This window comes from Schistocerca piceifrons, chromosome X (assembly GCF_021461385.2).
Source record: "Schistocerca piceifrons isolate TAMUIC-IGC-003096 chromosome X, iqSchPice1.1, whole genome shotgun sequence".
Classification (NCBI taxonomy): domain Eukaryota; kingdom Metazoa; phylum Arthropoda; class Insecta; order Orthoptera; family Acrididae; genus Schistocerca; species Schistocerca piceifrons.
The window spans coordinates 706,973,498-706,997,987 of NC_060149.1; the positions used below are offsets into that span (position 1 = coordinate 706,973,498).

At 37.7% G+C, this 24,490-nt stretch overlaps 1 protein-coding gene across 1 annotated transcript in view; it reads right to left on the bottom strand.

Annotated features, from left to right (window-relative positions):
- Positions 1–2,576: 2,576 nt before the first annotated feature.
- The window catches only part of LOC124722046 (Hermansky-Pudlak syndrome 3 protein), a 166,455-nt gene continuing 144,541 nt past the window's right edge, over positions 2,577–24,490 (bottom strand). Inside the window, exons 15-17 of the mRNA XM_047247236.1 lie at positions 23,336–23,512; positions 20,286–20,397; positions 2,577–6,934 (exon numbers count right to left, since the gene is read on the bottom strand). Of these exons, the coding sequence (XP_047103192.1) occupies positions 6,753–6,934; positions 20,286–20,397; positions 23,336–23,512 (471 nt within the window). The 3' untranslated portion in view covers positions 2,577–6,752. The remainder of the gene's footprint in view (positions 6,935–20,285; positions 20,398–23,335; positions 23,513–24,490) is intronic.

Sequence of the window (24,490 nt, forward strand, 5' to 3'; positions counted from 1 at the left end):
GGAGACTAGAAATCTACTCTGTAGGAATCAGCATGGGTTTCGAAAAAGACGGTCATGTGAAACCCAGCTCGTGCTATTTGTCCACGAGACTCAGAGGGCCATAGACACGGGTTCACAGGTAGATGCCGTGTTTCTTCACTTCCGCAAGGCATTCGATACAGTTCCCCACAGTTGTTTAATGAACAAAGTAAGAGCATATGGACTATCAGACCAATTGTGTGATTGGATTGAGGAGTTCCTAGATAACAGGACGCAGCATGTCATTCTCAATGGAGAGAAGTCTTCCGAAGTAAGAGTGATTTCAGGTGTGCCGCAGGGGAGTGTCATAGGACCGTTGCTATTCACAATATACATAAATGACCTTGTGGATGACATCGGAAGTTTAGTGAGGCTTTTTGCAGATGATGCTGTGGTGTATCGAGAGGTTGTAACAATGGAAAATTGTACTGAAATGCAGGAGGATCTGCAGCGAATTGACGCATGGTGCGGGGAATGGCAATTGAATCTCAATGTAGACAAGTGTAATGTGCTGCGAATACACAGAAAGATAGATCCTTTATCATTTAGCTACAAAATAGCAGCAGCAACTGGAAGCAGTTAATACCATAAATTATCTGGGAGTACGCATTAGGAGTGATTTAAAATGGAATGATCATATAATGTTGATTGTCGGTAAAGCAGATGCCAGACAGATTCATTGGAAGAATCCTAAGGAAATGCAATCCGAAAACAAAGGAAGTAGGTTACAGTAGGCTTGTTCGCCCACTGCTTGAATACTGCTCAGCAGTGTGGGATCCGTACCAGATAGGGTTGATAGAAGATATAGAGAAGATCCAACGGAGAGCAGCGCGCTTCATTACAGGATCATTTAGTAATCGCGAAAGCGTTACGGAGATGATAGATAAACTCCAGTGGAAGACTCTGCAGGAGAGACGCTCAGTAGCTCGGTACGGGCTTTTGTCAAAGTTTCGAGAACATACCTTCACCGAAGAGTCAAGCAGTATATTGTTCCCTCCTTCGTATATCTCGCGAAGAGACCATGAGGATAAAATCAGAGAGATTAGAGCCCACACAGAGGCATACCGACAATCTTTCTTTCCACGAACAATACGAGACTGGAATAGAAGGGAGAACCGATAGAGGTACTCAAGGTACCCTCCGCCACACACCGTCAGGTGGCTTGCGGAGTATGAATGTAGATGTAGATGTAGATGTAGAAAAACGGAACACAGATCGAGCATAAAAAGAGGAAGAAGGTATACTGAACTGTGAAAAAAGAAGTAAAATAGAAACAGCTAATGGTCCAAGCTCAAGATGTGCAACATCAAGTGCATTTGACTAACAATGTCATCATGGTTATGTGGTCATGATGTACTGCGAAGGGAGAGATCTGTGATAAAGTCTCTCTCTGTCTCCCCCTTTTTTCCTCTCTCTTCCTTTTTTTTCTTTTCTTTTCCACAAAATTATGAACTGTCTGTCCAGTCATTGATGTGCCTGTTTGGTGAATTCAAATTTCTGTCAGTGTCATGGTGTAACATCCATTTGCAACAGCGAGGTGTAAGGCAGGGACCCTCAGACGTACGTACCTCCTCTTTGTTCTATGCAGGTCCCAAGTTGTGACTCTTGCGTTTCGTTTCAGAAATTTTAACTCTTGAACTCCTTTGTTGTAACATAGTTCACACCTGTTTATTTCATTTCTGCGAGAGGTCCATGCAGCATCTGTCTGCTCTCACTATTCATCACATTTACTTGCGACGATCATATATTCTTACCACATGACCCATATTCTGTGACCTATGTATAGCATGACAATTTCCAAGATCACAGAAGAGAACAGACACGTCAATGACCAGATGGACAATTCATAAATTTATGGGAAAAAAAATGGGTATGATGAGAGATTAAAACACAGATCTCCAGCTTTGCAGTCCAACACTGTGACCATGCAACCATGACTCCGTGCTTCTTGCAACTCACTTGGGCCATTCACCGTTTCTATTTTGCTTATTTTTTCACATTTCAGTACACTTTCTTCCTGTTTCCATGCTTGGTATGTGTTCAGTTTTTGAAGGGATATCCACTGGGCCATTTTACTACTAAATCTGAGGGGGTTGCGATGGGAAGTTTCCGTTGTGAGAATCAGCTCATAAAGACAGTTACTGAAGAAGTATGGTACAATGTTAGTAGAATCATGATGTAACCAGTAATTTTCACATGCAAAATGTACTTCTAGAGATCAAAGTCACATTAAATTCTGAATCTATAGATTATTGATGACTTTTTGCTTGTGGAGCTACAGAGCAATTCTGATAATTATTATAAATAAAAATACAACTGGAGCTACGTTAGCCATAAAAAATCTATAATATATTTTGGCAACAGCGAATATTAAACACAAAACTGTGTTACGGATGTTTGAGGAATCAGACACATGACACACCTTTGAAAAATATGTCTGTAAATGCAGATGTAGAGAGCACTGTCACACACCAAAATAATATGCAAATGAAAGTGAGGTTTAAGGAGTTGGAATCAATATAACCTATATTAATAAATAATTTTATTTAACGTGGAAGACTAGTACACAAATAAAACAAATACTATAACATGAGATATGCACAGTACAAGATGTACAGTGATATAATTTACAGTAAACTAACACAGTTCTACATACTACAGAGTTGGTGCACAAAAACAAACTATAACAAAATTATAACTTTTCTCATTTATGGTCTGAACCCAAATTATTGACATAGTTTCCTTATTTCAAACTTTAGTCCTTGTAAACAACTAAATTAACAACCTCAAATGAAACACATGTATATTACTACAGACTTTACATCATAAATAAAAGCCAGACTCTGAAGTGCAATGAACAGAAATATTTTGTACAGTATAGTTAAAACTCTTGTAAAGGCACTAGACTGAAAGGCTTTTAACAGTTAAAGAGATCTGTTACTGAATACATTAACTAACTACTGGCATATCATGGAAAACGGCAGACATTCATCATACATCATTTCCGTAAAACTTAGGAAAGTTTGCTATGCAGTCACATCACAGCAAAAATACTCTCAGGTTATAAAGAGGTGCAATTCACTGTTATGATGTCAAAAACTTAATTTTCTTCTCAGCCAGAAGGAAGACTTTGCTCTGTAATTATAACCTGCATTTAAGATCACTGCTTACCAGTCGTGATTCATTTATATAGAACTGTTACTGATATATCCGTAATTACAAAAAGTATTAGGCCGCACAAAATGTAAACAAAAGCTTTCTGTGCTAAGGATTTCTGTTTTTATCACTGTATGTTCAGTTAATTCCAGTTAATGTACCAACGTGTATCTCATCTCCAGAAGATGCTTTTTTTCCTTTAAATTTAGCAGTGGAGAGAAACTCACAAACTGCAAAAGTATGAATTTTCTCATAATTTTTATGAATATACAATACACCAACATCAAAACCTTCAACATTAAAAATTATTTTTGTTTTTGAGATGCATATTTCAATGGAATATTGTTCTATAAGTAATGGGCAAGTTCATTCCATTTTTTCTCATCATTTTAAATTCTAATTCTGAGAAACAGTACCAATCTTCACAATAGATTCTTAAGACCATCTTTCAATTAATTTGTGTAAACAGTGCAGCATTCAAAACAGGGACTCCACAGAAGCTGTCACTTACTCAAACAAAAACAGGAAGGAGAAGACTCATCATACACAACTTTTTCTGTACATTTCAGCTAAAATATGTTTTTAACAGCTTCCCCATTTCTTTAAAGTTCATCTTAAATATTCTTTGGGTTTTCCAAACATAATTAACCACAATAAGCACCACTATCTCGCTCTTCCAATTCAGTTAATAATAACTGCTTAAAACACTTTGAGAAGCGACATCATCCAATGAAAGAAAATGCAAAAAATAATAAAAGAAGACATCATCATGGAGAAACCAGCCATCAACTATTATAAAACAGAACATCAGCTATGGCACTCTTCATGAAGCATTTCAGTGCAAAGAGACACATGTACTGGAAGCAGATATAAAAATTAGCCTTTAATTTCACTTGTGTGCAAGACTTCTGGCACTGATGGTTTTTTGGTAAGTGGTAATGTCATTAGTTTATTGATTCAGTTGGGCTTATTGCAAGCGGATGTTAGCAACCTGGTTTAATTTACTAATTCAGATTACAATTTTAATTTTCCATGAAAGTTTAGTTTCAACAGTCCCTCCCAACACAGAACACAGATTACAGTTTCTCGTAACTGAAAAAAATAGATAAGAATTGAAATCGCGCGACAAAGGAAGAAAGGGCCAATTTTTTTTATTATGATAACTTTATTTTTTCAATGAGTAGCTATGATTTAGGAACATCTTAAAGTCCAATAATACAAGTGACTATGAGGGCACACAACTTTAGGTGCCAACTAAAGTGACAAGTTATTCAAAAGGGAAACCTCAGATGCAAACAAATGTACTGCATATTTAAGTAGCACCATATTAAAAATTATACCCACTGTAGTCTTTAAATGTTCAGAACATTTTAACAGATAGCAGTAAGTTAGATAGAGTAGATGAAACTTCAGCAGCCTTATGTTTCACTAATTTCCAGTAAATCATTAAATCTATCTTGTCAGTCTGACTACACTGAAACATATTTTGGGTGCTGATTCCAAGCTACTTTAAATGGTACACAGTTACGTACCTCTCACATTGGTCTAAAATCAACACTCAAGATATACTTCAATGCCCAAACAACCCAAGTGTATGATTTACTGGGAATGAGGGAAACATAATGGTGGTCATGTTTCATTGCTGGAATTTATGAGATAAGTGTTAACATAATCAATATCGAGAAAAAGAGAGAGAGAGAGAGAGAGAGAGAGAGAGAGAGAGAGAGAGAGAGAGAGAGGAGAGAAGTTCTTTATTTTTTAAGCCTTTGTCTTAATGCTTCAAGTGTCACATTATTTGTAAGATTGATAGGTGGTGTTTCTCATTTTAATAATTACATATGTCCACTTCCCTAGTATGTGAGCCATGGCATACATGCTTTATGGTGCAGCATGACAGTATTCACTGTTGGTTTTTTCTGCATGTTCTAAATGGGATTGTTTCTCATACTGTAGTGAATGAGTTGCACTCAAAACACTTCCATGACACATTTGCTCAAGTAATAGTAACAGTGTCTGCCCTTTTCTTTCTTTCTGCATTTTGTGTTACTAGATGATGATCAACTTTCACAGTTTGTGAAAAATGTCATATTATCTTTTGATTATGGGACTTCCTTCCACTGCTAAAGAAGCAAAGCTTTGTATGATTTCGATATTTAACTGCAATTTTGATCATTTTAATGCATTTTGCTTCTATAAAAAAGTCACAAATGTTACAAATTTGCATTAACAAACATTCCTAAAGCCCTGACATTTGTTAAACGAAATGATGAGTTTAATCTCCTCTCTCCCTCTCTTGGCATTAAAATGAAGGCTTTCATCTTAATAAAAGCTTTCCTTAAATTTTTTGAGATTTATCCTTAGTATACTGTTCAATTGCTACCAGGCTATTTACCAATACTGTAAATTAAAACACACTGTCCTATTTTTCACTTCTGTTTTTCCCACTCTATATTTCAATGAATTCCACACTGATATATTTCTACTGCAAAGAACATTAATTACTTAGAAACACAAGTGCATAATTGTACTTACCATCTGCCCTGACCGAAGTGGCAGCACAACTGTATTATGTCTGAGAGAGAGAGAGAGAGAGAGAGAGAGAGAGAGAGAGAGAGAGAGAGAGAGAGAGAAACAAGCTACTTTCCAGTATTGTCCAATTTATTACTGTTTTTTATGGCTCAGAAGTTATTCACTGACAGCAATTGTTCATTGTGCAACTATTTTCTACAGAAGTCATTTGCTGTCTAGTTCGGATGTGGATGGTATAATATGACGCTGAATTCAGTATGTTTTATATTCACTTTCACCACCCATCAGAGCACATGATGCTCAGTAATCATCGTGCATATTTATAACACTAACTACCACATTTCTCATCACCTAATTTAACAACAGAAAAAGTATCACTCACTACTTTGTTTTAGACATCTGTAAATTATTTCACAGGCATCCTCCATTTTTTTCTAAGGCAATAAACTTAACAATAATAATAATAATAGCAAACTGTAGCTCATGTCCACAAAGGCATTTTCTGTGACTGCTGCACTCTACATACTGCTTAAGAAGCTCTTTGGATTTGAAAATGGCTTTATGTTATCAAGTGATCAAGAATAGCTCCTGCTATGTCTGAGCTCACAGTGGGCTTCTTTATAAAATATAATTCTACCAGTTACAGTTCATTTACCATACATGTAATAACTTTTGAGTACTGTAAAATTTTTAAGAAATACCAAAAAGTGATATGTTGCTTTTAAAATACTAATAGTGGTGCAAAATCTTGCAGTCAATAGAATAAAAAAGGAACACAATGGTGGAAGGTCCTTGGCTTATATATTATGTTTTATAGATGTGGCAGTCCAATATGATGCCACAATTGCTATAATGATTGTAAACTGTTTATAAACTTATTCATACACTGTTTTACAACTAATACAGGCATAATTTCACAGCCTTATAATGCACTAGACCTGCCACTAGATGGTATTTTCAGTTAAATACCTGAAATGTAAATATCATATTGCAAACTTAAATAATAAATACAATAGTGGGAAAGAAAACGCTGGAAGGTACATAAAAGTTCATAACTTCAGAGTTCCTAACAGCTGTCGGCCAGTAATCATTATAAGTGATCTGATGTGATTGGCATGTGTTACTTGTTGGCCCATGTGGATAAAACTAGCATACTGAGACTCTGTTCCAGCAGGTAACATTTGGCATAGAGATTCCAATGGATATGTCTGGGCCAAGTACGTTAAAATTTCTGAAACAGAAATTAGACATCAAAATATTTCACACATTGAGAAATGAAAATAATAGGATGCATACATTCTATATTCATCAAAGATACAGTATAATCTTATGTATGACATGAAATTATGTAATATCATATTAAAGATCAGTGCCATTGTAAAACAGCACATATTCTTTCAAGTTTCTAGCTGTCTGGTAAAAAACGAATTATGGTAACTGTGTATAGTAATTACAAATGGCAACAACTAGATAACTGATAGAATTAATACAATTATCTATGTTAGCTCACACCTAAAAGAAAACAAACTGATTTTTTGGTGGACAGAGTTTTTGTAGTACGACATTTTGCTGCTAGGAGCACATAGCACAAACATTCCAGAGTCAGTAAACCTAGTGCTGTCACTGGAGAAGGCCAGGACTAGTTTTGGCGGAGTTTACAATGACAAATGTTTTCTATGATTGTCGTTCGTGTAATGGCTGATTTTTGTGACAAGCATGCAGCAGTGAAATTCTGCTCGGAGAAAGTGGAACAGAAATTCTTGAAATGTTAAAAACGGCATATAAGGACGATGCTAAGGGGAAAGCTCAAATGTTAGAGTGTTTTTCCCATTTCAAAAATGGTGAAATGTCAACTGATGACAAATCTTGTTGTGGTTGACCCTCCACAGCTTGAACACATGAAAATGTTGAAAACATTCGTGCAATCATCAACGCAGATCGATGGCAGACCACTGAGGAAATTCTGGAGTTGTTGGGAGTGACTTTGAGCTCAGTGCAGTGAATTGTGACAGAAGATTTGGAAATGAAAAGGGTGGCTGCCAAATTCGTGCAATGACTGCTGACTGCTGAACAAAAACAAGGTTGCATTGCTTTGAAAGAAGAGTCCCAAAGTGATCCGAACTTTTTTTCAAAATTTATCACAGGTGACAAAACTTGATGCTATGCTTACGATCCTGAATTAAAGCAACAATCACGTAAGTGGAGGACTTCAAGTTTGCCTCACTCCAAGAAAGCTTGTCATGTTAAAAGAGACATGAACGGAAAGCATTTTGCTAATGCTGCTGAGGTGACGAAAAAAACAACAGAGATGATGTAATGCATCACAAAAGTTGAAAGTAAATAATGTTTTGAAAAATAGAATAAAATAGATAAAAGTGTATTAATGCACGTGGAGAGTACTAAGGGGGATTAAAGATGTGTGCTTTAAAAATGTTCAGTTTCTCTTAGGTGCCCCATTGTAAGCAAGCAGAAATATAGTTGTGCTAAGTAGATGACCTAGACTATGATTTAACAGTTTAATGGTTAGCTAGTCAATTGTGAATTTCATTAATCTCTATAACAAATACAACAAGCAGAATCTTTTAAGAGCAAAACTTAATGCTGACAAGGACAGGGCGCCCACAGCTGCTTCAATAAATACCTCTGTTGCTAATGAGTTCAGCAACTTCATCATATGAGTTTCAGTACTGAGACAAGAAGAGGAAGAGGAGGAATAAGGAAATTATTGAAGGAAATAAGTATTGACTGAAACATTGGGATTTCCATAAACTTCATTACTCTGGTGAGCAGTACAGAATACCATTCACCATGTAATAATTAATTTTACAGAAAAAGCAACAAAACATATTGACCTTTAGACTCTTGCCACACATTTTCCCTTTTCTGCTACTGTTGGTCTGTAGATGGATTAATTTTCCTTTCCTCCAGAACCTTCACCTACTCTTTTCTCCAGTTTCTGTGTGCCTGTTTCCACTAACAAAGGAATTCTAAATGTTCCAGAAGCTTAGAGTTCAGTAATGAGCTCTAATTTGTGAGCCTGTTTGCTTCCTTCTGTTTAAGTTCTGACAGCAAATACCTAAACAAAATTTTTCTCCATTGAATAGTGATGATATATCCTTTCTTAAAGCATAAAAAAAACAACAAAAGAACCCTCTCTCATTAACATGTGGGGAACTGACATATCTGCAGTCAGGCGTGACACAGATAATATGATTCCTTGATCATGTTACAAGCTTTCAGGGATGATGAAGAAGGGTTTTCAATTTGAGATAAGGGGCCCTAGTCTGGAAATGACCTGGTCGAAAGTTATAACCGAATATTGTTCTGTTACCTCTGACAGGGGGACTTCTTCTACTGCAAGCTCTTTGCTTTGCTATATTTTGGGAGGGGGTAGTATGGACCAAACCAAAGAATAATGTCCAGTAAATATAGGCTCTAAAATGAATACCTTCCAGCTATCAGCACTTGTTCAGCAGAAGAGATGTGTTTTCATAGTGGCATAGATGAACAAGTTCTCATAGCTCCTAAGTTTCCATACACACTTTAGAGCCTACATTTATTGGACTTTTTTTTTTGTACATATTACCTCCTTCCAAAAAATGGAAAGCAAAGAGCTTGCAGGAGAAGAGGTACACTGTCAGAGGTACCAGAATGTTTTTTGCTTATAACTTTTGACTCAGTCTCTTACCTCAAATTGGTACATTTAACCATCTCCATCATCCCTGAAAGTTTGTGACATCATTATGGAATCACCTTGTATAGCTACTAGTCTCCTACTGAGTAACACCCCAGGTGCTGGACAGACTGCTAATCATTACTGGCAACAATCAGCTCAAGGTCAGAATAGGTTCTCGATGGGTCTGTCTGTCTGCTGTGTCCCTGTACCTGAATATACTGGCTAATAATAGCCTTTCTTTTGAGTGCACTAACTCCAGAAACACATGCTGTCCCTGATGGAAACAAGCATTTTGGGGAAAAAAGATTAAAATAGACATGTTTTAGTCTGAATTGTTTCCATGAAAGACGCATGTCATGTTCTTAATGGTGTAATAAAAAATTCCTTCCAGAGGTAGGCAACAATATTCTGTTCAGCATTCAATGATAAATACAAAAAACTTATCAAAGTTTTAATTTTGTTTTCCTTTGACATGACACATTATAGAGAAACACATCATGTCTAAGGAAGATAAAATTTGTGATGAAGACTAAACTATCAGTCATTAAATGCTGAAATTGTTAGGTACACAGGCTTTTTCACTAGTTCCTATCTAACATATCTGTCCTCTTTTACTCCATCTATGCACTCATACCTTCGCTGCCACTAAACCAAGTATTGGTTTTGATGCTGACTCTTGTTCATTACAACACTATAAGAGAGAGTATACTGGTGTGAAGCATCAGGTAATTATTTGATTGTGCAAATAATTACACAAAATATGGTAATTTTCACTGATGCAGAATATGTATATATGGCATATGTTTTATGGTCTCTATGATGGCAGTGTTGCTGTTGAAGAATACCATCACCACTTTTTTATACGAGTCATTATAGATCAAAACTTTTTTTTATGAGCTTTCAACTGACAGCATAAAAGTAGTAATTTATTTACATCATTTTGTTCTTCACTGCAAGGCAAGTCAAATAACTGACCCCACATGTCAGTGTGCGTTCTTACTGTCTTCTAGTGGTAAACCATAAGAAGCACTGCAAAAATTACACCCATTCTCGAATCCTAGTTGTTTATATGAAGATGGTATCTGTTCTTTCGGACATGTCCGAAAGAACAGATACCATCGGTGACCATGCAACTCTCTTAGAATGAAATGATAATTAGATCAAGACCCTAAGCTGTTGACAGGTGTTGATATACATCAATGGGGACAGTTGAAAATGTGTGCCATGTCTGAAAGAACAGATAACATCTTCATATATTTAAGGTTAACCAGCCATGTCTTTCGGACATGTCCGAAAGAACAGATACCATCTTCATATATTTAAGGCTAACCGGCCATTGACCTTCTTCTTCTGTGCTGGATGAACATGCATTGCCCGAACTCTTACGGGACTTGGTAAGATTGTCTGCCGCGAGTAATGAGTGTAATGGGCAGGGGCACTACGAATGTAGTGTATGGACATTAAGTTGGGAATGTGGGTCTCACGGGGAGCATGCAAGGGCCAAATCCCTGCAGTCATCCTATTCTCTGTGCCCTCAGTGGCTCAGATGGATAGAGCATCTGCCATGTAAGCAGGAGATCCTGGGTTCGAGTCCCTGTCAGGGCACACATTTTCAACTGTCCCCGTTGATGTATATCAATGCCCGTTGAAAGCTTAGGGTCTCGATTTAACACTTTCAGACCTGGCGTCCAATATATTGGACACTGACTTTTATACATATTTTATAACAGTAAACAATTTCATTCACCATTGAAACCCTGTTGCCTGTTTACTGGACATCTCTCACATTAAGTTCCATGCATCTTGCTGCCCTCTGTTGCTGGAACTGTGTACTACATCGAAAAACAATCAAGATGGCGGACCCTTTGTGAAATACTCCAGATAAGTCATATTTGTGTGTTAAATGCTGCAATATACACATCTTCAGGTGCTCAAAAAAATATATTGTGTAAGAGCCATCTGTAGAGATTGCGTTTAACGTAAGAGATGCAAGATTATGAACATAATTGAGCTATTACAACACTAAATTACATCTTCCAAAATTCTGGACATCAGGATTCGGCAGTAATAATTTTTCCCAATAAGCTGCAGTGAAGGCATTAATATTATGGTTGTTTTCAATCTACTATTGTCTTATAAAGATCTTTCAATTAATGTTGCATTTCTCTTTGGATTCATAGCATAATATATTAGCTAATAAATTATTTTATCTGTGGTATCCAGTGATTAGCTTTGTATTTTATGACATTTTCATCTGTAACATAAATGATAGTTTGCTAAAACTCGGTTTTTGTTTGTAGATCACAGGAAGGTATATGACACAACAAATCCAGACCACATCAAGGAGATCCTGGACCTCTTAACAGCAGGAGATGTTTCTGATATCGAAATCAATATTTCCAATGACAAAGACCATCTTCAAAATATTCCAGGTGCTGTTTCCACAACTCCAATGATAGGAAGTGAGAAAATGACAGTGAAAGATGATTTGTTGGTGACACAATTTGAATTCACAGAAGATGCAGTGGAGGTAGCGTCAGTTCATAATGGCCTAGAAGGTGACGAAGAGCCACATGAGCTATCTGCACCTGCAGGGACTGTATGTAATAGTGAACCAGAATATGACTATCACACTAGGAAAGAAGAAATAAAGTATAGACCTCACCCTTGGTCACCTCCTCCTATTCATTTTGAGAATCAGTGCTATATTGATCTAGAAATTGAAGAAGAACCTGTCTGTTACTTTATGAACTGAGCAAGAATGGGAAATGTTTTCGAGAAAGACAAATATATATGCATTACAGTCTGGTTATACAAATTTCAAACCAACTAACCCAGATGAAATAAAAGCACTCATTGGCCTGCATATAGCGATAGGAAACTTGAAATTTCCTCGAGTGAGATTTTACTGGGACAAGTTTGTTGGAATAGGTTTATTCTTAGATTCTATGACTAGAGATAGGTTTTTCCAGTTGTGAAATGCTCTGCATATTGTCAACAATTTGGAATGCCCTGTAAACTCAAGTGGCAAATTGTATAAAGTTCAACCTTTGTACAATGTTTTCAGAGGAAGATGTTTAGAGCTCTCCCTTGAAGAATATTTATGTACTGACGAACAGATGGTTCCATTCAAAGGTCAGCTTTCAATCAAGCAGTATGTGAAAGGCAAGCCGTTAAAATATTTGTTTTGGCTGGAAGATCTGGTGTTGCTTATGGCTTCCTAATATATCAGGGTAGTGCGACTGAGCTTGATGAACAGAACAAGAAACTATTCAGTTTAGGTGCATCTGTTGTTCTCCATTTGTGTGACAGAATAAAAAGTGAAGGACACAAGCTATATTTTGACAATTACTTCTCTTCTTATCGTCTTCTTCAACTATATAAACAAAGAAAAATTTTTGCTGCTGGAACAGTTCGTGTAAACAAGTTTTCTTCTCCTACGTTGATAAATGACTAAGATATCAGAAAGAAGGAGAGAGGATTTTCTGACCAGATTGTCAGTAGAGACAATAATGTAGTCCTGGCAAAGTGGCTTGATAACAGAACTGTGATATTCTGTTCAAATTTTGTTGGAATAGGTAAAGAAGACACTGTTGAACGATGGGACAAAACCTCAAGATCATACGTTAAAAATCAAGCGCCCTGAAGTTGTTAAATTGTACAATGGATCAATGGGTGGAGTAGACTTGTTTGATCAGCTGATTGGACTGTACAGAATCTTTATTACACCCAGAAAATGTACTCTAAGAATGCTGAAGCATGCTGTTGATTTTGCTTTGGTCAACAGCTGGTTAGAATATCGAAAACACTGTTCAGTGAAAAAAATTCAAGACAACAAAGTATTCGACTTACTGCATTTTCGAATGAGTGTAGCTGAAAGTCTTGTGAGAGCAGGGACAAACACAAAGAGAAGAAGAGATAGGCCAGGCAGTGAAGAACCTGGAAAAGAGACTCAACAGGAAAGATCCAGAGCAGAGAGACGATCTCAATCAAATGTACAATACGATGGTATTAATCATCTCCCAGTGGTAGATCAACACAAAGATGGAGGTAGATGCAAAAACACACCATGTCAAGGGAAATAAAAAATAATCTGTTCAAAATGTGATGTTCACCTTTGCCTAAAAAAAGATGCAAATTGCTTTGTGGCCTTTCATACAAAATGAATGTAAAGAAAACTGTCTTCTGTAAGCGTTCAACTTATTAACTGTTCTGTAAATCATAATACCAGTAGTTAAAATTATTAATTTAACGTACAGATTCCTGTATTTTATAAAAGAATTACACCCTTGAAAAGATTCTGCACAATAAACATTGCTGTATAATTTGTAACTACTGACTTCTTATTTCACATTATCAACACCTCCGAGACCCAATGTCCAATTTATTGGACAACATTTCATTTTTTAAACCAAGTATGACATATTGAAATTTTGCTCGAATATACAATAAATAGGTCCATATAGACATGATAAAGTGCAAATCTTTTTTTTTCTATTTTTAAAATAATTCAGGACTGAAGGGGTTAATTATCATTTCATCCCAGTAGTTGGGCTTTTTCTCATGTTCGTGGTTTTGCTGACTGACTATTACTGACACCAAACTTAAGTAATTACGTCTAAGTTCAAGTTCAACCAATGCATTAAGCAATGTAAACAATCCTATGCAGCATGGGCTGATGACATAAAATGCTTGGCATGCAAGTGTGACTTTACCTGTAATGGATGCGGGCTCCTTAATCCATGATGTTATTATACATCTCACTCTAGATCATGATGTTCATGTGAAAACTTTAGAAGTTTCTGATCCCAACATGAGTGATGTGTTAAAAACTGCCAAAGCTCATGAAGTAACTGTGTCAGCACAAGCTCAGTTTCACGATTCCTCAGGTGTTGATGTTGTTAGTAATTTAAGTTGCAATGTGCTCCATGATCACCTGATGACTTCCAATCAAGGTCACTATCTCATTTACAGAGCACCCATTTCTCCAGTAGTCCAGCAACACCGGTTCAATAGTTAGTGCAGAAGTTAGCAATTCCTCAGCCTCATTGTCAGCATATGTGCACAAATGGAAGCTCTTTGTCCGCCACTTGCATGTCCTCAAGTGAGCAGAGGCTCATTCGATGTTTTCCTCCTCCTCCTCATTGGCAGACACCAAAAACATTCAAGCCAGAATGAAATTTTCACTCTGCAGTGAAGTGTGTGCTGATATGAAACTTCCAGAGCACTTGCCCACGTAAGGCAAAGGTCCCGAGTTCGAGTCTTGGTCCGGCACACACCCTTTTAATCTGCCAGGAAGTTACATTCAAGCCCTCAAATCGTGTCCATATGGTGGACCGCAGCACAACTGACTTTACTGCCCTACTAGTGACAACATCTGTTTTGCATGGTGCAAATCGAAGCACCTCACAAGTGTCTGCTTCAGCTGGTGTGCATTGTCAACTTTTGCCGTCAGCATGCTCCATGCTATCTTGTTGATGCCCATGGCAGCAACAGGTGAAATGCAATGTCTTGTGTTGTAACTGGACAATGCAGATTTCCAGTTGGACACAAGTGTGAACATTTTTCTGATTAATGAGGACACATACCAGTGCACTGGCTCTCCATAGCTGTAATCTCCTAAGTGCAAAGTGGTGACATACAATGCCCAGTCAATCCTGTTGCAGGGTCAGACAGTTGACCAAGCTAAGTATAAAAATATTGCTCAGCAACTAACCTTGTTCATAGTAAATTCTTGGATGATGACTAATGTTTTTGGCATAGATGCTTTTACGATTTTGTGTTTTCAAATTCAAGACCAGGTTAATTTAGTTTCACCTGCGATCCCATTCAAGGAACTTGGTATGTTGTGTGTACAATTTAAGCAGCCATTTGAACCAACATTGGTTTGTGCAACAAAGTTCCAGGCCCAAACTTCCTTAAGGCAATGGGTAGTGTCTAAGTTCTGTAGAGCTCTTCCGGTGCCTTTCACCACGTGCGAGCAAGTTAAAGCAGAACTAGATATGTTGCAAAGTATGGGTGTTCTACCACCAGTATCATTGAGCCAGTGGGCTACATCCTTGGTCGTGGTTCAGAAACATAATGGCTCACTTCGCATTTGTGTTGATTTTAAGTCTATCGTTAATGCTCAAGCAAATGTCAATTTGTATCCACTTCCTCGACAGGAGGAATTGTTGGCTAAATTGGCTGTGGGGCCAATATTTTTCAAAGATAGATCTTGCCAATGTCTACTATCAGTTACCTGTACATAATCAGACAAAACTGTTTTTTGTTGCCATTTGGGGTCGCAAGTGCTCCCGTGATATTTCAAAGAAATTTTGTGCAACTCATCCATGGTATCCCCAACTGTGTTAATTATTTAGACTTTTGTTACTTACTGGGGCTGTGTGAGAGCAGCACCTGTGAATTCTACGGATGTTGCTTGAGTGGCTCCAAGCCCACGATCTGTGCTGTTGGCTTGACAAATGTAGTTTCTTTGTGCTGAGTGTCAAGTACTTGGGTCATATATTAAGTCAAGATGGGCTCACTCTGATGCAGAATCATGTGGCAACAATCACTGACTTACTGGCTACTAAGAACCTCAAGGAACTACAGTCGTTCCTTGACACAGTAAATTATTACACCAATTTTATTCCAAATGTGACCCACATTTCACATTTGCTCATTCAATTGTGTAAAGAAGGCATTAAATAAGTGTGGTCAGAGGCATTCCAGAGAGCTTTTATGCAACTTAAATAGTGCCTTAGGCTGGCACCTTGTTTCGCTTTTAGCTATATTCCATTATGGCATGCATTTGACACTTGCTGCTGATGCATCAGATTGGGGTGTGGGTTACCTATGAGATCCATTATCAGTCCACCATGCAGCACTCTAAAGTGGACACACTCTCCTGGTTGACATGTGGCTCATATGCTGAATTTGATAGGCATGAGGCCCTTTTTTTTGCCTTAAACACAAACCAGCAACACACCGTCGATGGATTTCTAATTATGGTGTACAAAGTAGCACCAGAGACTGTCTGTGAGCAGTTTCTCTGCAAGGTGGTGTCTGCTGTACAGTGGAGTTGGCCAGAGCATTTGCCTAAGGATGCTGATCTGGAATGATGCACATATTTTTCCTTATGGCACATGCTTAATGTTATCAAGGGGGTTATTTTGTTGGGTATGGATGATACTGAATGCCAAGTGGTAGTTCCTCTCATGCTCCGCCCACGCATAGTGCAACTCCTCCACATTGCACATTGGGGAACGTGCAAAATGAAGGAAGTAGTGTGGCATCATGTGTATTGGCCTGAGATTGATGCCATCAATGAATGCACTGCACGGAAGTGCCATGTCTGCACCAACAACCAGTCTGCCCCAAAGCAGAGGTTCAACCCTTGGCTACAGCCTGACTGGCACTGGCATAGGGCACGTGTTGATTTTGCTGGTCCATTAGGGGGAGTGATGTAGTTGCTTGTTGTTGATGCCCTCTCTAGCTTTCCATATGTCACATGGATGGCTAAATTACAACAGCAACTACCATCCATGCGCTGGGCGTCATATCTGTGATACAGAGTTCGCTTCCACTTTAGTTTCTGACAATGTCCCTCAGGATTTTTGTCAGTACAATGGCAGTGAGCACCTGACCACCATTCCTTTCTATCCCATATTCAATTCAGAAACTGAACAGATGGTCAGGACCTCCAACATGCAGATGTGCAAACTAATGATGACAACTTAATTTGGTGGCCTAAGCTGCTCCCCAGACTCTGTTGATCAGCCAGGACTCTCACAGATGGCACCATCTACCACCCCAGCCAAACACGATAATGGCCCTCTGAAGGTGTCTTTGACAGGCATTTGTACATTTCTCTCTCCCTTCCCATGGCAAAGTTGGCAGAAGCTGGGCCACTTTTGGTCCTATATGCCGATTAAAGTGGGGAGAGATTTATTATCTGAGAGTGATTTGGATTCCTGTGTAGCCTGTCATCAGAGATACTCAGGTTCCAGGTGACAGACGCTACTTGCGGCTGCAGAGGGTGTGGCTGTGGTGGCAAGCATGTGAGGTGGCACCACCCCCTGATGAGTGTTTACCAATATACCACAGCCCAGCAATTGCAGCCAATCTCTCACCAGTCACTTAAGTCTTAGTTACACACGACTGAATTGCATTTGCAATTGGATTTTTCTCCTTGGATGGTTGTATATGCTTTAGATAACTTAGCTATGCTCTGGACTTGTGATGGTTGTTAGTTCACTTCATGATCTCTACTGTGATTCATCTCCAGAACTGTCTGCTTTTTGTTTTGTTCTGTCAGTCTCTATGTTTCCGTCAGTTCAAGTTATCATAAACTGTGTTTCTACCTACACAGAAATAGCATAGAAAACTTAGCTCCTGATGAAGATTTTGGAGGCAGTCATCAAACGCTCAGTACTTTACCTGAAACTGATGTAGCAAGTAAACGAAGAACTTTTTATTTAAGAACTCCATCACAAAAGACTTTGTAACAATATTTCTATGCATATTATTACGATTGTGTAAGTTAGTCCTATAACTAGCATGCAGAAACTTTCTACATATGTTGATAACTTGCAACCAAATGTATGATGAGCATTACGTACAGAAAACTTGTAAAGGGAAGTGTACAGTTTAACACCCTTTTGATAGTGAAGTACTTAGAAGGAGAGGAAGTTTGTACCCCATTCACCTTAAGTGGAAGCAACATCTTTACATCAGAAAGTGTGCTTTGTGGCTTGAATTTTGTCACTGGATAAATAATAATCATGCTGAAGCCACCTTTGAACAGGATGGAATCAATAACACACTTAATAACCATTCATGGTTGCATTACAATCCACATGGTCCAGTGGAAAATAATTTCAGGGTTACTTTTATGTATCAATGTAGTGTCTGTAATGATTAGTGATATGTTCATAGGTCCAGCTATTTTTGGAGATCAAATTAAAGGAGACAATAACTTGCATTTAAAAAAAAAAAATACATCTATAGAACAACAGAAAACATCTCATTGGCCACACATAATAGTTATACTTCCAAAATTATGGAGCTCCTTCACGCCAGGTGCAGCTGCCCTCCACTGCACCTGACTAGGTATGACAGTGCTGTATACTATACAGTACTCACTCAGGTGATGAACAGGCTTCAATATGACAGACAAAGGAATGAAACTTGGAGAATGGAACATAAATGATTTCAGGTATGTTGTTGATACTTCTCTTCTAACATAGAAGAGGAAATATATTGACCAACTGTTGTTCAGAGTAAAGGCATAAAATGAAACTGTTGAGCAGAAACAAATGTGAAGATATCCAACATCATGATTACTAAAATTAAAAAGTTTGTATATGCAGCATCAGTATGATGGAAATTATCCAGCATTCAGCAACAAATGACTGTAATGGCAAACCTCTGGACAAACTTTGTTGTAACCCTACCTGAGGAAACCACACAAGGTGTAAATTAGGCATCCTAACTAGGATACAAACTGAGACCGTTCTGATTATGATTCCAGTATTTTGCCACTGAAGCCATCACCCTCACTTTGAACACTTGCTAGCACTATGGGAGTTTGCATTGTTTTCATATCAGATTTTGTGGAAGTTGTTCGTTACTATTTCCTTAAGACCAAAAGTAGATATTTGTAGAAGCATGAAAAAAAATCAATAACCTAATGTGGAATGAGAACCATAGTGTGGCTTGAGATTCTGCTTATAATTTTTGCCAAATACTGTGCACCTAAAAAAAATTTATCAAAGTCTCAAGTGCCTGTCAATCTGGAACCCGTGCGTTCCATATTCCTTGCAAAATCAACACAGACAGTCATATAAATACTTAATCTATGGAATGCTAAGCCATATATAACTGTGTACTGTTTTTAAATAACTAACAAACAGACCTAACATTTTTAATAAATCCATGAACTGCCAAACAAATTCACATCAAAATAAACATCACTATACTGGCAACAGATGCAGGACACCAAATAATGGAAAAACCTCCAACATAACTACATATGAAAAGTTCATGCTGTAACATAAGGTTAACAGTTGCAAATACATTTCTCGAGTTGTCACCAGAAAAAATTGTATAAGCCCCATGATATTTGTTCAAAGCGACTGTTTGACATATTCAGATAGTTCTGGTATTTGCTATTGACACAAGTGATTATATTTCTGTAGCAGCATCCAAATTTATCAGGGCCATGAGCAGAAATGAGATATGTGGAAAAGCTCTTACGGCTGAACAAAAAGAGCACTCCCTGTAACCCCAGCTAGGAACTGAAGATAAGCATTATGCAAATTTCCCATGGGCAATGACTATGCTGTTGGACATCGCTATGGCTCAAAGCTGAATTAATTATATTATTAAGTAAGCCATATATATCCTTATGGCAGACAATTTCCTCAATAGGGACGTGGGAGTCAATTAAGTGCTGGCTGCCAGTAAATTAAAATGTGAGAAACAAAAATCTCTGATAATATACCCAACAAAGCATGCTGCAAAGGTTTAATTCAGTTTTTAGAAGCAGGCAGCAGCATAGTTGTTGCCCATGATGCACTTTCTGAAGGTCTTGCTGTGGTTTTCAACAAGGAGCTCAATGAGTTCTACTTTTGTCATTGCATGACCCCAATAAATGAATATTACCAGTTGCATTTCACAGCAGTAACCACCACAACTACATGAAGATATCAAGCAGCTGATTCAAAGAAATATTGTGGGACTTATCACAAAGTTATCCAGTGGCAAACCTGAAAAGCATATTTGTAATGCTGGGAAAGCTGCAATGTCACATCATGTGAAGATTTACTTACTTTATTATTCTTACAGTTGAGTAATAATGAAGAGACAGGTACTTGAGAATACATACACAGAATAACATCTGATTTAGTATTGGAAGTCTTACCATTCATTACTCGCATGTAGTATGGCTTCAGTAACTCATCAGACAATGCACTGATTTTCTTGTGTAACAATGACAACAAATGTTTGTACTCACTGTCAACAGTATATCTGTCCTGTAAACAGAGAGAGAGTTTCAGTGTGATTCAAATGTATAACACTTCAGCTTATAGCAGCTATTTACAAACTTACAAGTTAAATCTCAGATTCACTTAAAATAACAAGAGCTGTTACACAGAAATAACTTTATTTTTCCATGGAAAAAAGAAAAAGACACAAAGTATAAATCCACTGGCAAGGCACATATTTAAAATTTACTTGCATATAATTGCAAGGATTCTAGATATTATTTGTAAAGGAGCGGTGAGGTGTTGAAGAGAGAGGTGGTAAATGATTTACAATTTGTTTTCTGGTCCCCTTACCAGGAATGGAAGAGAGGTATGTCACTGTGCAATAATATTTTACTATCTTATTTTATATGTCTAGATCCATAGGATAAAACTGAGCAAATATACATAATGGAATGAATCAGTACACTAATTAGCAACAGAAATGTTAATAAAAGAGAAGACAAAATTTACATGAATTATATGAAGATGACAAGCTGCTGAGTAAGAAACTAGCATGATCAACAACATAACACATGAATTTGCTTAATTTTTATCCAGGAACTCCCCAACAGCATAGAAGGGATGTGGTATGAAGAAATTATTCAGTTTAAACTTAAAAATGTTTGGATTACTGTGATGTGATTTTCATTTTTGTAGTAGCTTACTGAAAATGGATGTAGCAGAATACTGCATGCCTTTCTGCACTAGAGTCAATGGCATGTGGTCCAAATGCAGATTGGAGTTCTGCCTAGTATTAACTGAGTGAAAGCTGCTAATTCTCAGGAACAAGCTCATACTATTAACAATGAAAGACATTTAAAAAATGTGAATATGTTTGTGAAAGTGATGCCTCATTTTTTCCCTTCAGTTCTATTTCATTACTGATTTATTAAACTGTGATGCATAAAAATGCTAAATGAACTTTCTTTGGTGTCCAAAATAAGAGTGTGATGCTAAACTTACAACTTTATATCAGTATTTTTAGTTATTTTTCAGTTTCCTTCCAAAATTCTCAACAAATTTATTTATTATAGTATGTAAATAAATAGAACATTCAGCTGAAAAATGAACTGTTCAAATCATGAGGCACTCTCAGTTTGAAACATACTTCTGAAAGTGTTGAAATTCAGCTTTACTCAAAGAAACATACACTACCTGATCAGAAGTATCTGGACATCTGTTTGTGGACATTAATATGTGGTGTAGCCAGACTTTCCTCTTATGACTGCTTGAACTCTGTTAGAATCACTTTCAATGAGATTTCTGAATGCCTGTGGAGGAATGGCAGCCCATTCTTCCTTGAGAGCCAAATCAAGAGAAGGTTGTGATGTTGAATGCTGGGGTCTGGAGCGAAGTCAAAGTTCTAACTCATCCCAAAGTTGTTCCATTAGGTTCAGGTCAGGACTCTGGACAGACCAGTCCTTTTCAGAAATGCTAATATCCACAAAGTATAGCCTCACAATGTTGCATTGGCATGCTGATACAATCAATATTGTCTCTAAACTGTTCCTCCACTGTTCACAGTACACAATGCTGTAAAATATACTTCTGCATTTGGTGTTTTCTTAAGCACAATAAGGGGACTACACCCTAACCAAGATAAACACCTCTATAGTGGAACACTACCTCTTTCGTATTTTACTATTGACATTACATATGATGGCAGGTAAAGTTGTTCAAGCATTTGCCAAACCAAAACACTTCTACTGGACTGCCACAGGGTACAGCATGATTCATTATGCAAAATCACTTTTTTTAGAGTCATCCACTGTCCAATGGAATCACCATGTGAAGCATCGTTCAGCATTCCCTACAGAAATTTGTGGCTCAAGAGGAGATGCTCAACCACCGTACCCAATTCTTTTTAACTTCCTGCACATACTCATTGGGCTAGTTGGACTGCTGGCAGCACTTTGGAACTCATAAGCGATTCCTTCTGCTGATTTCATGTGAATTTTTACAACCACCCTCCACAATGCTCAACAGTTCCTGCCCATCAGTACGTGAGGTCTACTTGGTCTTTGTTTAGATGCAGTTATTCCTTCGTGTTTCCACTTCACAATCAAATCACCAACAGTAGACTTGGGTAGCTTTAGAAGGGTCAAAATGTTGCTGATGGATTTGTTATTCAGGTAACATTCAATGGCTAGTACATGTTCGAAATCACTGAGCTCTCCTCACGGACCCAATCAGTTGATACTGCTTCTGTGGTGTCACCGCCAGACACCACACTTGCTAGGTGGTAGCCTTTAAATTGGCCACGGTCCGTTAGTATAAGTCGGACCCACGTGTCGTCACTATCAGTGATTGCAGACCGAGCGCCGCCACACGGCAGGTCTAGTCTAGAGAGACTCCCTAGCACTCGCCCCAGTTGTACAGCCGACTTTGCTAGCGATGGTTCACTGTCTACATACGCTCTCATTTGCAGAGACGACAGTTTAGCATAGCCTTCAGCTACGTCATTTGCTATGACCTAGCAAGGCGCCATATTCAGTTACTATAATCTGAACAGATAATATTATGAATCATGTACAGTCAAGAGCGACGTTCATCATTAATGGATTAAAGTTAAGTATCAAACTAATTATGTCCGCTTTCTGAATTCTCATTCCTTGTCATGTTCCAGACCTCACATCCGTATAGTTCTTCCCTCCTCACGCCAGCCTGCGTAAGCTAAAACGCGTGCATTTCGGCCTCCACTAGTAACACGGTATTGACTCTTCTGCCAACACAACAGCTTCTCTATTGACAACTCCCTCCCGCCTTTTATACTGGTGGGTCTACTTTCTCTGACATCTAGTGGTCATTCTGCATTACACAGGGATGTCTGGGTACTTCTGATCAGATAGTATAATCTATTACTCACTATTACTATAATCTATTACTCACTATTTTATGAAGTAATTATTATTATTATTATAAAATCATTTAAAAACCACCTTACTTTGGCAAACTGCAGCAGTGTTTGAGGACAGAAATTCAGCAAAACATTCGTTGCTTCCTTTGTTGAGACACACAGGACCTGGAGGCTGAGGTTTCCATGAAGTTGTGGGTGTGTTTGAACAAATTGGTAAACTTCTACAACACACTCCTTTGGAAGTTTCCCAGAGCAAAGAAGGCACTATGAAATGCAAAATTATATTTTTACAATCTGGGAAGATGTGAACCTTTGACATAATAATGTATACTTTTATCTCTGAGAAATAAGTCCAATTGGTCTCAAAAATTGGAGCCCACACAAAATGGGAATATTGTAGTATCATTTTTTAAATAGCATAGCTCACTCTTAAGCAGCAAGAATATAATACCAAACATATGTTCTGACTAATTATAGCCACTCCTCTACAAACTGTACATAATATACAATTAAAAATTGATGAGTATTTCATTCTTGTATATGAAATACAGAGGTGAGATTCATTAAAAATAAAAACTAAATGCTTAGCTACTTTCCCTGCAGAAATATTACAAAAGGGATAGGTGAAGCAGATGTTCTTTGCCCATGCACCAGTGTGTCTGACTATTATACAAAGTACAAAAGAACATGAATTGCAGCACATTTCAGATGCTAAATGTAAACTTTAAGCTTTGCCTAATGTTAAGTTGTAATTGAGTCACTTAATATACTTTATGCATGAGGTTCAAAGTGACAACAGACAAGCTTTAAGCAGTTCAATGAGTATAATATGACCCACCACAATAGGAAACAAAAGAATGAGTGAAGAGGTGACTATCTGTAAGTTTATCTTCTCTTTTCTTTCTTTACACGCTAGTTATACATTTGCAAGGAAAATTATATAATTTTACATTAAATTTTGGAACTGGTTCAATATCCCTGCCAGTGGATAAAATCGGTAGCAGTTCGAAGGTTTTAAAGCTAACAACAGACAGTTGTCACCAGAGGTGTCAGTGATGGGTCACGTGGCCTCAGTCAATAACAGCACAGGTCTAAGCAAGCAGCTGCACAGTAGTCTTATTAGCATGCTGCATGACTAACTACCATTCACGCTTAGCTGGTATTGGGTACCGATCCTGCTTTCGGACTTTGACTTTCTGGCTATCGTTACTGTTGTTTCTTCCATGTACTCCTAATGATACA